Source organism: Pteronotus mesoamericanus, unplaced genomic scaffold (assembly GCF_021234165.1).
Source record: "Pteronotus mesoamericanus isolate MK-2021 breed Mesoamerican mustached bat unplaced genomic scaffold, CSHL_Meso_final contig_25, whole genome shotgun sequence".
Lineage (NCBI taxonomy): Eukaryota > Metazoa > Chordata > Mammalia > Chiroptera > Mormoopidae > Pteronotus > Pteronotus mesoamericanus.
This window is the reverse complement of record NW_026555105.1, coordinates 3,214,905-3,230,591: the sequence shown is the minus strand read 5'-3', so window position 1 is coordinate 3,230,591 and position 15,687 is coordinate 3,214,905. Positions and strand designations below refer to the sequence as shown.

At 53.2% G+C, this 15,687-nt stretch overlaps 1 protein-coding gene across 1 annotated transcript; it reads left to right on the top strand.

Annotated features, from left to right (window-relative positions):
* The first annotated feature begins 3,604 nt into the window (after positions 1–3,604).
* On the top strand, positions 3,605–4,623 carry MC3R (melanocortin 3 receptor). The gene has a single exon (XM_054573356.1). It carries the CDS (start codon positions 3,652–3,654, stop codon positions 4,621–4,623), a length of 972 nt encoding a protein of 323 aa, XP_054429331.1. The 5' UTR covers positions 3,605–3,651.
* Positions 4,624–15,687: the final 11,064 nt, after the last annotated feature.

Below are 15,687 nucleotides of genomic sequence, written 5' to 3'. Positions count from 1 at the left end.
CTCCAGCGACATTTTATCAAGGTGCTGCCGTCCATGACGAGGCTCCATTTCGCGCGGACATCTGGGCAGCGCACGAGGTGTCTCGGCTGCCCGCCTGAAGGACAGGAGGTTGAAGAGTGCACCCACTGCTCCAGCTTTCACTAGCGGAGAGTTGCCACAGGCGGTTTTCTCTCCCGGCTCTTCCAAGCTGAACTTGGCCAGGCGAGCAGGGCCACCACCCACCGCTACATCAGGGAAGATCCTGGGGCAGGATGTGGGTGGAGCCCCAGACTTGGGGCCTGGCAGAGCGAGGGGAAACTGGGCCAACAGGGGACCGTCCAGCAAGAGGCAGCTGCGGTCAGAGGGGGCCGGGGGAGGGTGCAGGACGCGGGCATCAGGGGCAGTGAGTGCCTCCTGAGAAACAATTAGGGTGAGTGATAAAATCTGATTGTAAGGGACGATGCTGCCCCCTTGGTTGGCCTGGGACGTGACCCCTAGGGATGTGGCGCTCTGCAAGGCATGAGAGTGAGGGAGGAGGGCTGAACCCACCCTGTCGGGGCGGGCAGGGGTGGGTGAAGGAGGAGGAATAAACTGCTGCATGAAATTGGAGGAAAGCTGTAAAAAATGGTTCACATTTGAACTGGGTCTTGAAAGATGAGCGAAGTTTGCCAGGGAAGAGCTTTGGAGGAAGAGAGAACAGCCAGGTGGGTTATCACTTAGGTTAAGAATCTCCTTGTCACCGTTTATTACAAGAGATGCAAACCGGACACACACCCCACGTGTGCCAACAACATATGGTCGACACTGACGAGACCATCATGTCTTGTGATTGTTATTAATAAAGCCAATTCATTTATAGAAGATTCGATTAAAAAGTCGTCCTGCACCTGGGCTGCTCCCCCAGGTAAGCGGGGGTAGTGTTTAGGGAAGAGCAAAGCAACACTTGTTAGCAAGGAGGGTTCTCTGAGGACACAGGTGTGAAGTGCCAGGCCCCACCTGCCCTCTGCACAGGACACACAGAACCAGAGGCTGAGAGCAGAGAAAGATGTCCCAGCTCAGCCCATGCCAACCACAGAGCCAGGAAGACACCCACTCGGCTTGGTGGTCCAGGTAGAACTTGTGCTCCGAAACCGCAGACCAAGATCCCATAAATACACCTCTGGAGGTAACCCTGAAAGTGAGGGGGGAGGAGAAGCCTCAAAAGGATTAAAACTGTGTTTTTTCTCCATCCTGGAAGCAGTTGGTTTAGTGTCAGAAGTTCCGTTGCTCTGTTGATAATGAGCAGACATGGAATTTGTCACGCTCTTTGGTTTGTAGGCCAAGCTCCGCGCCCAGGCGCAGTTTTAATGTCAGTAGACACGGCCAAAGTGAAACTATTCACAAACACTAGGGAGGCCTGAGAGTATTCTTCCCCCAACGTTCTCTCCTGAACTTGACATCTGAATTCTTGTTGGCCAAACCAGAAAAGCGGTACTGACGTCTCGGATAGGTTTTCACTTCCCTGGCTCCCCAGGAGGCTGAACACCTTTTCCTGTGTTTATTAGTCATTTGCATTTCCTGTTCAATGGATTTATATTCATATCTTTTGCCCAATTTTCTAAAAGGTGATTCATCTTTCTCTTATTAATGTGAAAGCATTGGTTCTATCTAAGGGACAGTGACTTTTGCCTACGGCAAACGCTTTCTTCCCATTTTGACGTGGCTTCTAGTGCTTCTGTTCGCACTAAATTTGGGGTTACCCATCTTATTAAGATCTCTCCACGCTGCAGTTTTACAAATAGTGTAAATTTTCTTCTATTTCCATGCGCGTATTTCTTCTCTCTCACACGTACGTATGCACACGGACATACAGCGTTAGGCGATAATTAGGCGGTTCCTTCCTCCGTCTGGAAGCGGGAGGCGTCGCTGTGTGCGCAGGTGCAAGGGGACTCAGCGCTTCCAGAGGCTGTGTGATCTGTGTGCGGCGTCAAACCCGACCTGAACCATGTGTTACAGCCGACGGCAAAGATCTGCCTGTCACATTGTCTGGCTCAAAGGTCACCTCCATCCTCCCCGCTGCTTGAGAAGGAGGTGGGACGTTTCCCTGGCTGGTCCCTTTCCCGCAGGCCCAGACCCCAGCACCCTCGCCTCTCCGGGCTCCTGCCTCCCACATTCTCTGTCCGCCCCTCCCCGGCCCCACAGCCACCTCCTTGCTCCAGGGCACCGTCGCCTGCTCTGGCTCTTTGCAGCCCTGGCTTCCGGGTTCCCTGCTCCTCTGCTTCCAATCCGGTCTCCACCTGCAACCAGGAATCTTTCCAAATGCAGACCCGCCTCAGCCCCACCCTGCCTGATGCCCTGCCGCCCACAGTCCCCACCGCCACCACTGTCAGGACACAGTCTAAACTCCCAGATACGGCTGACACCATCTTTGTGTAAAAGGCCCTTCTCACCGTAAAAAAACATTTTTTTGCCATCTCATTTCTCAAATTGTGTTTCCCAGCTCCGTGCTCTAGCCCGAGCAAACTGCTTTCAAAACCACCAAGCTTCCTTTTCAACAGCTCCAAACCCTGGCTATGCCCCTGTTTACCTGGCGAACCTGAAGACACGCTTGCCCAGGTCCTTGCCCAGGGCGATTCTTACCCCAAGGCCACGGGGGATCCCTGCCACCCCCCGACCCTACAGATGGCCCCCACGGGCAGCATTAGGAACCACTGCCTCTTCCCTCCAACTCCAGCCCCTGCCTTGCCACTGGACAGCCTCTTCTTTCTCGGACGCAAAGGTTAGGTGCCCCTTCCCCCAGGAACTCTCCTTGACCATTCAAGTGAGGGCCCCCGCTATACACCACCAGCCCCCTGGCCGTCCGAGCCGAGCATGCATGGCCCTGAAATAGGATTCCCTGATTTCTCGTGTCCCAACCCAGACTCTGAGCCTGGGCTCCCCCAGGGACGGCATGTCCCTTGAGCTCACCACAGCATAAAGCGCACAGAAGAGTCCTGACACATGGTAGGTGCTCGGTAAATGTTTTCTTGAAAAGGAACGAATGAAGGAGTAAATGGATGAACGGCTGCCCGCCCTTTTCCTGGAGCAACTGCTCAGAAAAGCGGGCAAACAGCGGCGCAGTCTGGCCAGCAGGGGGCACCAGTCAGCTTTTCAATCCCGCCGCCTGAGCCGGGAGCTGGTACACAATGTCACACTCGCAGGAGCCGCCACGCTACGCTGAAGATAAAGTAGGAGTTATTCGCCTGCGGCCAATGTAGGAAAACTGAGTGTCCCCCCTCACTTCTACCAAGAGGTACTACATCCCCTGTCTTGCTGTGAAAAGAGCCGTAACAGTAGCAACCAGTGGCAGGTTTTCTGTTCCCAGGTGGGGAAGGGAGAGGGGGCAACAGGTAAGGGGGAGAGAGGAGGAAGACAGCAGGGAAGAGTAAGTATAAAGCTGCTCACCGTGGAGGAGCAGGGCAAAGTCCTCTGTGTGTCTACCAGCTGACTGCCTCTCTCTCTCTCTCCCTCCCTCCCTCCTCCCTCTTTCTCTCTCTCCATCTTTCATTCTGGGAGAACAAACCCAAGTCTGCACCAGACAAGCGGCAAGCATCCACAGCAAGAGGGAACCCTCTCCTTCCCTGGGAGCAGCCGCAGCAGCAGCCTCCTGTGGACCTGCGGGCGCCCCCGCCCAGCTCAGCCCGCCTGCCGGCCATGAACGCCTCCTGTTGCCCACCCTCTGTCCAGCCCACGCTGCCGAACAGCTCGGAGCACCTGGCGCCCCCCGCCCCAGGCAACCACAGCGGCGCGGGCTTCTGCGAGCAGGTCTCCGTGCAGCCCGAGGTCTTCCTGGTGCTGGGCATCGTCAGCCTGCTGGAGAACGTCCTGGTCATCCTGGCCGTGGCCCGCAACAGCAACCTGCACTCGCCCATGTACCTCTTCCTGTGCAGCCTGGCCGCAGCTGACATGCTGGTGAGCGTGTCCAACGCCCTGGAGACCGTCATGATCGCCGTGGTCAACAGCGATGCCCTGGCCTTTGAGGACCAGTTCCTGCAGCACATGGACAACGTCTTCGACTCCATGATCTGCATCTCGCTGGTGGCGTCCATCTGCAACCTGCTGGCCATCGCCGTGGACCGATACGTCACCATCTTCTACGCGCTGCGCTACCACAGCATCATGACGGTGAGGAGGGCCCGCGCCCTGATCGTGGCCGTCTGGGCGGGCTGCGGCGTCTGCGGCGTGCTGTTCATCGTCTACTCCGAGAGCAAGATGGTCATCGTGTGCCTCATCACGCTCTTCTTCGCCATGCTGCTGCTCATGGCCGCCCTCTACGTGCACATGCTCCTGTTCGCCCGGCTGCACGTGCGGCGCATCGCGGCCCTGCCCCCAGCCGCCGGGGCGGCCCCGCGGCCGCGCTCCTGCCTGAAGGGGGCCGTCACCGTCACCCTCCTGCTGGGTGTCTTCGTCGTCTGCTGGGCGCCCTTCTTCGTGCACCTGGTGCTCATCATCGCCTGCCCCACCAACCCCTACTGCGCCTGCTACACGGCCCACTTCAACACCTACCTGGTGCTCGTCATGTGCAGCTCGGTCCTCGACCCCCTCGTCTACGCCTTCCGCAGCCCGGAGCTGAGGAACACCTTCAAGGAGATCCTGTGCTGCTGCGGGGCCATGAACCTTGGGTAGGACGGGGTGAGGGCGGGGCGCGATCGCCGGCATCCGGCCGGCGCGTGGGACGTCCCTCCAGCAAAGGTGTTCGGAAAGAAGAAGGGAGGGGGAGACAGGGCGTCTGAATGTGTGGCCAGCCTTTTGGTTTTGAGCTTGCAAAGCCTTTGACAGGGAAATGGTGTGCAACAGGCCGTCTGGAAGGATCCCAAGGTGGGTAAGTCCCGGACTCCGATTTCCCCAGCAGCCCCCGGGGAGGAGGCAGGGGAGGCCGCTGCGGGCGCAGCCTATACCCATTCCCGCAGACCCAGCGTTTGCGAGGTCTGCTTCCTACCGCGTCTTCATGCTTCGGCTCTGACCGGACGCCAGGAATCTCACTCACAGGAGGGTGATTCAAAGCTCTCCCAAGCAAAGCTTTTACAGCCCTCGACCTCTGGCTGCCAGCCGCTCAGATGGCTTTGCCCTGATTTCATGAGAGCCTTGAGTTTCTGTTCTGTTTTCCTAGTTATAGTAAAGCAGTGTCCCCCAGACAATGAACTCTTTGTTGAAGACCCTACGCTGTGCTGCGGGCCACTCTTTTTACCCTCCGTCCCTCGCCAGCCTCCCCCTGAAAAAACGGCATCGCGGGTGGGAGGGGATGTGCCTCAAGAGGTTGCTCCACTGTAGGGGCAGGTTGCTTGAGAAATCGTGGGAATGCACGTGACTTTCTTAGAAGCACTGTTTGTGCTCATTACAGCTGCCTCTCTCTCCCACGATGTCCTGAGACGTTATCTAGGAGAGAAAATCTGAGAGTTTACTGCCCCTTTTGCTCAACACGGTGTTAAAGTTGGGGCGTTCCTGTCATCGATGCCTACACCTTATCAAGTAAAGCAGTTCATACCTGTGAGCACAGGGCCAGACCGGCAGCCCAGGGCCGCCGAGCCCTGCACGCTGCGTGTGGCCATCAGACCTCTCCTGCCCTGGAAAACCTCATGCCGCGCTTTCCGCTGTCCCCGCCTCCCCCTCGCCGTGGATGCCTCTAGTGTGCTGTGACTCTGGTGTACAATTGAGTGTGTGTCTTGTGCTGGAATATATTGGGGGCTTTATTGTACTTGCCACCCTGCTAATGTAAACAATATCATGTGTTTCTTGCTTCGAGATGTTTGGAAATCAATAAAAAGGCTTTTGTGGCTGCTAAATGTGTGACATTAAAATACAGCACCTAGAGGCTTCCTGGTGACTTCTGCACAATCGTTATGTTACACGGCAACTCCGACTAATTGGTAAGTGGCATAAATATCCCCATTGCCACCGTGCCCGTCTTTTCTAGGGCAGTGCCTTTTAGCCAAACCACGAAACTCCCCACTGAGCTTCCGAAAATATCAGCCCGTCGTTCCTGGGCCACTGTCTCTCCATCATTTTAATCAAGACACCGAAAAACAGGTCTTGTCCATTGCCACTCAGAGAGCAAATGTGGGAAATGGAGAATCAGATTCTTTGAAAATTGTGCTAAGAGCTATCAGAATTATGATGTCCTTCTTCTATGTAAACAAGACAAAAATAACTTACATTTCACCCTTCGATATCAGCTTTCACATTATTTCATTTATTCTCTCAATGAACCTCTGAAACAGGTGAGTCATGTTGCAGATGAAGAAACTTAGGCCCGGGGGGCTGAGGCAGCTGTCCACGAATGCCCACCTAGCCAGGGTCGCCGTACACTCTGTGTCCCGTGGCTGCTGCCTTTTTGCACCCACGTGATGCTGCCTGCAGGTTCCCATAGTGAAAACTCATCCCACTCTCCTTCCTCTACACCCTGTGGCTTAGAGGACACTCCCAAACGCAAAGCACCCACAAGAATCACCGGGGATCTTGTTCAAGGGCAGAACGGGATTCAGCAGGTCTGGAGGGGAGGCGAAGATTCTGCATTTTCGACTATGACAATCTCCCAGGGGATGTGGCTGCTATCTGGGGACCACCACTGAAATGGAGAGGGCACAGAGGACTTTCAGACAAGCATAGCGCCAAGCCCAAAGTGCTCCTCTGCGTGGAGTGCTGCCCCAGGCCAGGCGCTGTGCTAAGTACTAACAGGCACTTGCTTCTTTGAGCCTTGCAGGAACCCTGCGAGGCAGATACTAACATCATCCTTATCTTAAAGACATCTGTAGCTCAGAGAGGTCAAGGCCCTTGTCTATGAAAACTCAGCTCCAAGCAGAGAAGCAGAGATTGAAACTCAAGCTGCCCAACCCACTCTCCCCAGCGTGACCCCAATGCCCTGGCACCTCTCGCGGAAGCAGTCTGGGTAGCTGAGCCATGACCCGGTGACATCTGAGACACAGGCTGCCGGGGAGGGAGACTTCAGTGCGTATCTCTATGGCTCACGGGTCCCGCTGTCCCTAACGGAGGTTCCACAGAGACGTCAGAAAAACCAAGGAGCAGAGTCCCTCATCTGACCTGCTCGTACCCTGTCCCAAAGGCTGAGGGCAGCCCTGGGAACTCACCCATCTCTGGGGGGGACTGCATGGTGGGCTGGCGCCACGTCCTCCCTGGCCACTTTGCACACGATGTTTTAAGCAGCAGGACGGCCAGGTTTGAAAATGCGTCATTTTGGAAAATGAAAGCACATCATGATTTTAATGCATTTGTTAGGTTACATTCACTTTTTGCCGTTTTTCCCCAAGGCAGGGTAACGGCAGTGGCTGATTCCTTGGGTCTCTGGAAATCTTTGCCTATTGTCCTTATTCAAATTGAACCTCTGAGCTTAATTATGGTGTTTTTCTGTCAAGTAGGGAGGGGCTCCTACGTGCTCAAACCTCCTCGGCTGAAAACATTTACCCATGCTCACCTCCACTAAAATCCAGTCTCCACACAGCAGCCTATTTAAAATTGTTTTAAAACCATAAAGCAGGTCATATCATCTCCTCAAAATTCTTCATTGGCTTTGAATAAACTGTCACTTCCTCACCCGGCCCTACAAAGCCCTAATGACCTGATCTCCTCTGGTAAGTCCTCAACCCGTTCCCCCCTCCCCATCCATACCCCTTCCCCACCGCTGGACTCAACCCCCCTACACTCACTCCTGCCCCAGGGCCCTTGCACCTGCTGTGTCCGCGGCCGCCTGAAGGCCCCTCCCCCATATCTCCCCATGATCGGCACCTTCTTCTCCTTCAAGCTCCAGCCCAGTCCTCAGAGATGCTCCCCCTGATCACACTCTCTAACGAACACCCAGTCACTCACATAAACTATTGTTTTACCACAAATCTTATTGCTATTTTATTTTTCTCATTAGTTTGTTTATTGTCCATCTCTCCTACTAGAAAACAGTACCTGGCATGTCAAACTGGTTAGTAAAAAATATATATACAGTGTTAAATGAATAAATGATTTCCCTAATACGCTAAAATATGAGTCCAAGTCTAACCAAAGAGAACACAGCATTGGGCAAAAGTAGGCTTACAGGTGTGAGTACACGGAACATGGAGTTTATTCTTGTCTTGTTATTATTATTTATTAATTATTGTATTATTTTTCATACAAACAACTGAAAACCTGCTTTGTCCCATCCTGTATAAGAAACCAGTGTTCCTCCTCTTCGGTGAATATCGGTACCAAGCGTGGAGTTTAGGAAAAACAGCCTGTTCTCTGCAACTTAGGATCCAGTGCATCAGAGGTGATGTCAGCATCTGAAATTTTCAAAATCCACGGGTGACCGTGAGGCAGCACTCGAACTACCTCCACCAGCGAGCGTTGCTTATTTCTTAAGAATAACAACCAACACCCCTGAAGCTCAACTTCCTTTCCCACAACCATTTCCTTTCAGGGTACCCAGGGCCTGCCATAAATGCTGGGTCATCTAAGAACCAACAGAAACCTAGAAACTGGGAGGAACCAGATGACGGAATGCAGAACGAAAGCAAAACTTACCGCTGAAGAACTCAGCCTTCCGCAGCGAAGACCACTTACCTGGGAATCAAATCCATCAAAGTAAATCATAATAAAAGACATCCTTTTGTGTTGGCATGTGCCAGACATTCCTCTAAGCACTTCGGCGTATGAACTAACTCACTGAATTCTCACCCAGCCTCTATGAGGTAGGCACCACCAGTGAGCGCCCTGTCCTGTAGAAAAGGGAACCGGGGCCCGGACTGGCTGCTTGTCTTGACCGGGCTGCTCAGGGCGAGAGGCAGAGCTGCGGCCTGAACCCTAGGGGGCTCCACAGTCCCGGGTTACCCACCAACTGTCCCACTGGGGTGCAGCTCCACGGCCCGCAGCAGGGCCCCCAGCCTTGCATGACCTTCAGCAAAGCTCTCCAGCCCCATAGACTTCCCGACAGAAAAACTTGTCACATTCTTTAATGTTTCTGTTAACGTCTCTCTCTTTTCTCCCGGGCTGCAAGGTAACTGAGCATAGCAAGCAGACAGGGCAGTGTCTGCCCAGGGTGTTCTTTAGAAAGCGTGGTCAGGGAGGGCATCTCTGAGGACTGAAGGAGAAGAAGGTGCCGATCAAGGGGAGATATAGGGGAGGGGCCTTCAGGCGGCCGCAGACACAGCAGGTGCAAGGGCCCTGGGGCAGGAGTGAGTGGGGGGGGGGGGGGTTGAGTCCAGCGGTGGGGAAGGGGTATGGATGGGGAGGGGGGAACGGGTTGAGGACTTACCAGAGGAGATCAGGTCATTAGGGCTTTGTAGGGCCGGGTGAGGAAGTGACAGTTTATTCCACAAATGTAAACAGGGACCCCTGGCCCAGGAGTTTGTGAGTGAATACACAGAGGCGGGAGAAAGCCTTGATTTGTAGAGTTCTATCCGATACTGTCTTCCAGTCTCCGAGGTCGGACAGCCCTGTCTTTGAATCCCGAGCCTTTACCTGCTGCACAATGAATGTGAATTCTCATAAGCCGGGGAGAAGTCTGGCAGCCACTGCACTGGGGTTTTCTTTCATAATTAAATTCTTTCTTTTTGGCAGGAGGGGGGCTCTCTGGGAGTTGAAAGCATTTTATTTTTGAACCCACTTGTAAAAATTCATTAAGCTTTGTTATTGGTGTACTTTTCGATGGAAGTGTAATAGACATACCGAAAAGTTCTTACAAGTTCTGTTCTTGGCCACGTCCATCAGGCCACACGGAAAGCAGTTCTGCCCCCAAAGCCATCGGCGGAGTCGGGGGCAGAGGCAGCCAACAGCACAAGTTGCTCAGGCCAAGAAAACACATTTCCCATGAAATCACTGAGTAATTAGCTCACTTCTCCAAATGCTTTAGAGGGCACCGGTGGACCTTAGAAACAGATACGTATTTGATCCTGGCAGTGTTTTCTTTGTTTTCAACTGTAAAGGGAAAAAACAGCGCCACCAGAAATCTCTATCTCTTGACACTAATTTCCTCCCCTTTGGCTTCTTTCTTGGGCAGGTTTTTCACATGGGGGACTCAATAGCGTGAGACTTCTACCAGCTCTCCAAGTCCAGGAGAAAACCACCGTCTCACTCCCAATAGTCTTCCTGCCCACATCCCAGCTCCCAAAAAAGAAGAAAGCAAACTTCAAGCCAACAAACTGCAGTCATACACCAATCCCCGAACCAAGCGCTAGGGCCAGCACAGAGGATCAGGCCGCGATAAAACTCCCGCCTCAGAGCTGAGGAGGGGCACCCGCCACACCCAAGCCGTGTGGCAGGGAAAGACAGGAGGAGTTCCCACACAAAAGGACTGGGGCCACTCCCAAAATAAGGCCGGCAGAATCAGCCACGCTGCAGCCCTGCCCTAAGCCCTCCCAAAGCAGCTCTTCGACAGGCTCACCTCGGGAGCTTCTTTTAAAATATACCTGGTAATTTCTAGGTAAATCGTCATTACATTCATTTTAAACTACTGAAATTACCTTAAAGATTCTATACAAAAACACAGATGTACATGATAGGGAAGATACTCTGTTTTGAATTCACTGGTTCTGCAAGCTTGGGCTCTCGTTCTCCGTTTCTAGCATTCAAGGGCTTACATAAGCTCGTTGGCCAAGTGGCTTATTTCTCCTTCTCCGTCAGGCTGGTCCTCAGTTTCCCGATCCCTCTGGAGGGGAGCTTTGGTTTCTCTGGGCCACGGTAGCTCGCAGAACTAATCAGGTGGCAGTGAGTTATGTATCAGACAAAAATAGAAGTAAGTGATATCTTAACTTTTAAAACGGTAGTAACCCCCATCCTCACTCAGCTGCAAACCCACAGAGCGTGGGCCCCCCACAACCCAGCCTCCTGTTCAGCGACCTAAACCCGGGGTCCTTCCACTCCCTGCTCTGTGTGGGGGAGGGTAGCAGGTGACATAGAGGATGTGCAGTTCAGTTTGAATGTCAGATAAACGACCTATACTTTTTCAGGATAGGTGTACCCCAAACGCTGCATGGGGCAGTTATAATGAAAAATCACTTGTCATTAATTTCATCTGGCAACCCTACCTGGGGAGCAAACGAGATGCTTTGAATGAGATACGTTTTTATTTGTTAAATCTGGAAGCCCTGTCCCCGCAGCAGTTTCATTCCCTGGACATCTTTCTCTTTCCCGCTCCTAGATCTTTGTGGGGCCCCAACCCATTCACATGGCAGCTCATCCTAGTTAAACCCCGGGGAGAGGCCATTGCGCTCGCTAACCTTGTCCTTCCACAGGGCTCCGTGGCTTCTCATGCCAATCGGCCCTCCTCCCCCCAGACTCCTCGTCGCAACGGTCCGACAGCCTTGCAAAGTCCAACTGAAACTCTGTTTTCTGCTTTTCCTCCAAGCAAGGGGCCGCTCCTTGCCTCTTGTTGGTGCAGCTCGGAGGAACCTGAACGAACAAAGAGCTCCTGTAACTTTTCCTCTACATAGAGACTCCCGCCCAGGTCCAGCACTTTGCTCCAGAAGGGCCGGCTAGTGCTGATGTTTCCAGCTTCCAAAGCCCCTGCTTTGTGCCGGGCTGTGAGGCTGGGGACCATGGCACACGGGGACCATGGCACACGGGGACCATGGCACACGGGGACGGTCACGGCAAGGAAGAGAAGGGATACAGACAAGCGCCTCCTGTGCCCCGGGCACCAGCCCACATGCTTGAAATGTACTAGTTCATTTCTCTTACTGCTCATTTCATTCCCGCCACGCCCTGGGAGGTAGAACCTGTCTATTGCCCTCCTTTTACCAATGAGGAAACTGAGGCACTAAGTGGGCAAGCAGCCATGCCAGAGACAGGCCACTCGTGAGCGGCCACTCTCTAATGACCCAAGTCCTGAGAACCAGCCACGGGGTGACTGAACACTGCCCACTGTTCCAGGAAGCCCACGTCGCCCTCCGTCAAGGGACTGCGTTACGGAGTCGGATCACGGGGCCTTCGGGCCTTGAGCCCACTGCCCACTGATGAAGCATCATCCAAGACGTCCCCCCAGACGACCACGCTGCGCAGGAAGGGGCTCCGCGCGTCATGGTGCTCAGTATCCCACGCACATCGGAATCCGTGGTGTCGTTGGCTCCTTTGATTTTACTTCCTCTCTAGAACCATGCACAAATCATTCTCCTCTCAGCGATGCTCACACTAAGGCTCACAGAGCCAAGTCACCCAGCCAGAGCCGCACGGCCAGACAGGGCGAAGCTGTGACGAGCGTCCAGCTCGGAGCCAGACACCCGGGCTGTTTCCGCGGTGGCCCAGGAGAGTGGCGCGTACCACAGGGCGCAGGAAAGGCTGCTTCGTCATTTCGCAATAGGAAATAAAGTGTTAAAGGATTTGGATGTGTAAACCATTTTTAAAAGAAAAAAAAAATTGGAATTGGTTTAAAAAGAAAACTACCAGACTTCACAGTTTAAAATGTTGGCTGAATGTGTAAGAGCGATTTTTATAAAATAGCTGCATCTCTTTAAATGCACACATCTAAACTTCTGCAAAGAAAAAGACCACAATCTGCCTGGTTTTACATTTCTATGACTGGATAATGACTAGATGTTCAGTACACCAAAAAAAAAATTAATCAGATTAAACGGGACAAGAAGTGACTGCAGCTGCCTTGGGGAGACCTTCATAATTATACATTCTCCTGCAAACCCAAGGTCAGGTTGTCCTACCCAGTGCCGCTGTCACATGAGCCATTAGCCATTGTAAGAACCAGCAAAGTTCTGTCTCCAGTGGCTTGATCACTTCAAAAGCTGATCCTCCGAGCAGCGGCGCCTCCCTCTCTGCGTCCTGTACCTGGTGCGCTGGGGACAGTCCCACCCAGACAGGCACAGACCCTGCTGGGTCTGGTGAGTCTTTTAAAAGTAGAGATGCTAAACCTGAGACTCATTGTCCCTTTGTCCTCTGGAACCTGCAGCCTCTACCTCTTGTCAAGGGCCCATGGACGGCCGCCCAAAGCAACACTTAACGACAGAAAGAGAAATCACGCCACCCTTGGGACCCGCCTGTAGCTGTGCACGGGACCCTCAGGGACCCCTCAGCTTTTGTTTACAGAGTACCAGTTTCTGCGCTTTCATGTGAAAGCCTTTACTGAAATTCTTTCTTTACGAGAAGCGAGGGCTTCTCTCCTGGGGTTTATCCGCAAGCAAAACTGGCTGAGTTGAGAGGTTCAGGAATGAGGGGAGATAAGATGCAGAACTGGCCCTGGCTGGTGTGGCTAGTGAGTCGAGCACCGTCCTATAAAACGAAAGGTCACCAGCTTGATTCCCAATCAGGGCACATGGCTGGGTTGTGGGCTCAGTCCCCAGCTAGGGTGTGTGCAAGAGGCAACTGATGTTTGTCTCTCTCATCGATGTTTCTCTCGCTCTCTCTGTCCCTCCCTCCACTCTCTCTCTTAAAAAAAAAAAAGAAAAAAAAATTGCAGACTGGGGACAGGAGACTGGGCTTCTGTCCTGCCTCAGGCAGGATCAGGCTGTGTGACCTTGGGCAGATGCATGACCGCCATGTGGTCTCAGTTTCCCCGTCTGTAAAGTGGAAAGGCTGAATTTCATCTCCAGCTTTCAAGCTGACTTCCGAGATGTTCTGAGGACCACAAAGGTGAGGTTATCGGAACGTCTGTCTCTGCACCAATCCTTTGTCTTACCTGCTGGGCTGAAAATACATCCAACCTGGCATGATCCAAAAATCTAAAAATACCTACATAGCACTTGCTACACGCCAGCCGCTGTTCCGGGGGCCCTGCGTATTAACTCACGTGATCCTCACCCCAGTTCTGCAAGATGAGCTACTGTCAGTGTCTCCACATGACAGATAAGAAACTGAGGGCCCGAGAGGCTATCGCCTAGTGAGGGAGTCGGGGAGCCAGGATAGGAATTAGAGCCACAGCTCCCAGTCCGGGCTCCTAGCCAACGCCCTCCGCCCCTCCTACAACCTTAGGTTTCATGGGAAGAAAAGTTTGTGCCAGATTAAAAAATAATAATAATTTAAATACTAAGCTAAGCACAACATTACACCATTTTCTACCCATAGGATTGGCCAAAATGGAAGAAATGAATGACATGCCACGCCACCCAGCACAGTGTCCCCAGGTCCCCCTGCTGGTGGGAGCGAGGACTGACAAAGCTGCTGGGAGCGGTTTGGCCCTGTCTGTCCCCATTTCTGTGTGCCTTCGGCGTGCCCACTCTGCATCCCCCCTCCAGAAAAAAGGGACACACGCGTGTGCAAAGTGGCACACATGTGTGCAAAGTGGCACACGTGAAACAATTCGCTCCAGCCACGCTCCTCGCAGTGAACATTGGCATCTGCCCAGATGGGAACCACGGGGCGCCCTTGAACGCACTGCGCCCTCAGGGCTGGAAATGCCCCGTGGCCAGTAATGGGAAGGGAGAGCCGACGACGCGGAAAGAACTGCGAAATAAGTGAAAATGAATGAAGTTACAGAATAAGGCCGACAGTGTCGTCCCATTTATGTTAAAACACACACACGTAGGAAAAAAACTAAGTGATTCTGTATGTTTTCATGAGTATGAAAACTAATTTTAAAAAGTCTAAAAAATATATACACTACGCTAATTGGGATCATTATTCTGAGACGGGCAACGAGGACTCTGCTTCGTTCCTACCGTTTGAACAGCACCTGGAGCCGCCCAGGTGCGCCGGGGGGCTCTGCAGTGAGAGGCTGAGGTCCTCACTGGTCCTCACTGCAGGTCGCTGAGGCCTCCTGGTCTCTCCCTAAAGCAGAGAAGAGGACGCCCAGCTTCTGCGGCTTCCCTGAAGTCACACAGCGCACACGACCTACCCAGGCAGAGCTGCGTGCCGCCCCAGTCAGCGGGTGTCCGCGGGGCGAGCGACCCTGCGCGGGGCCAGGTGTGTGCATCGGGGCGCTCCGTTCGTCCCGGGCACTGGGTGCCCACCGTGGGGTCTGGGCGTGTCCAGAGGAGCCAGGGCGGGCCACCCAGTCTACACAGAGACGATGGGGGGTCCCCGCCAGGCCCCGGCTGAGACCCTCCGCTACGGAGGGTAAGAGGCGGCCCCTCCACAGACGGGTTAAACGGACTCTCGAAATGGACAAGGCAAACAACAGTATGTCCAGGGTCCGGCACAGATAACACCCCTTTTTTATTACAAAATCATACGCGTGTAATTCTGTAACATAACCATATCACACTCAAGAGGACCTTACGGCATTTTAGGTGAAATGTTCACATTAAAACTATACATTATTACACCCGTATTCTTACCCTACCAACCGTGCTCAAGCAGGCGTTCCTTCTGCCGGGCCCTGGGCACGGGTGTCAGCCCCCGAGGCATCGGGCTGCTCGTGCCTGCAGTGCAAGTCGGCCGCTGCCCGGACCATCCAACGCGTTCCACTGACGGCGGTGAGAGGGTCTGTCGGGGAGCCCCCGGGGAGCGCCTGCGTGAGTGCAGGGAAAAGCGGGCAAACAAAACGAGGCAGCGATTCACCCCAGGGAGGAAAACTGTATAGAAAGGCACACTGTGTCCTTCCATTGTGAATATTAGTAATATAATCATATCACTGAATAGGGCTTTAATTAAGATGTGTGATAACTATGTAGTCACGGGGTAACGGAGAGCGAGAAGAAGGCCAAGTCCTCATCTTCCATAGTAGAAGGCCCATAGATAACGTCTAATATTACAAAATCAAAAAATTACTATATAGGCATGTCATTTGGAAATACGGAAATAAATACCAGGGCGGGAAGCTCA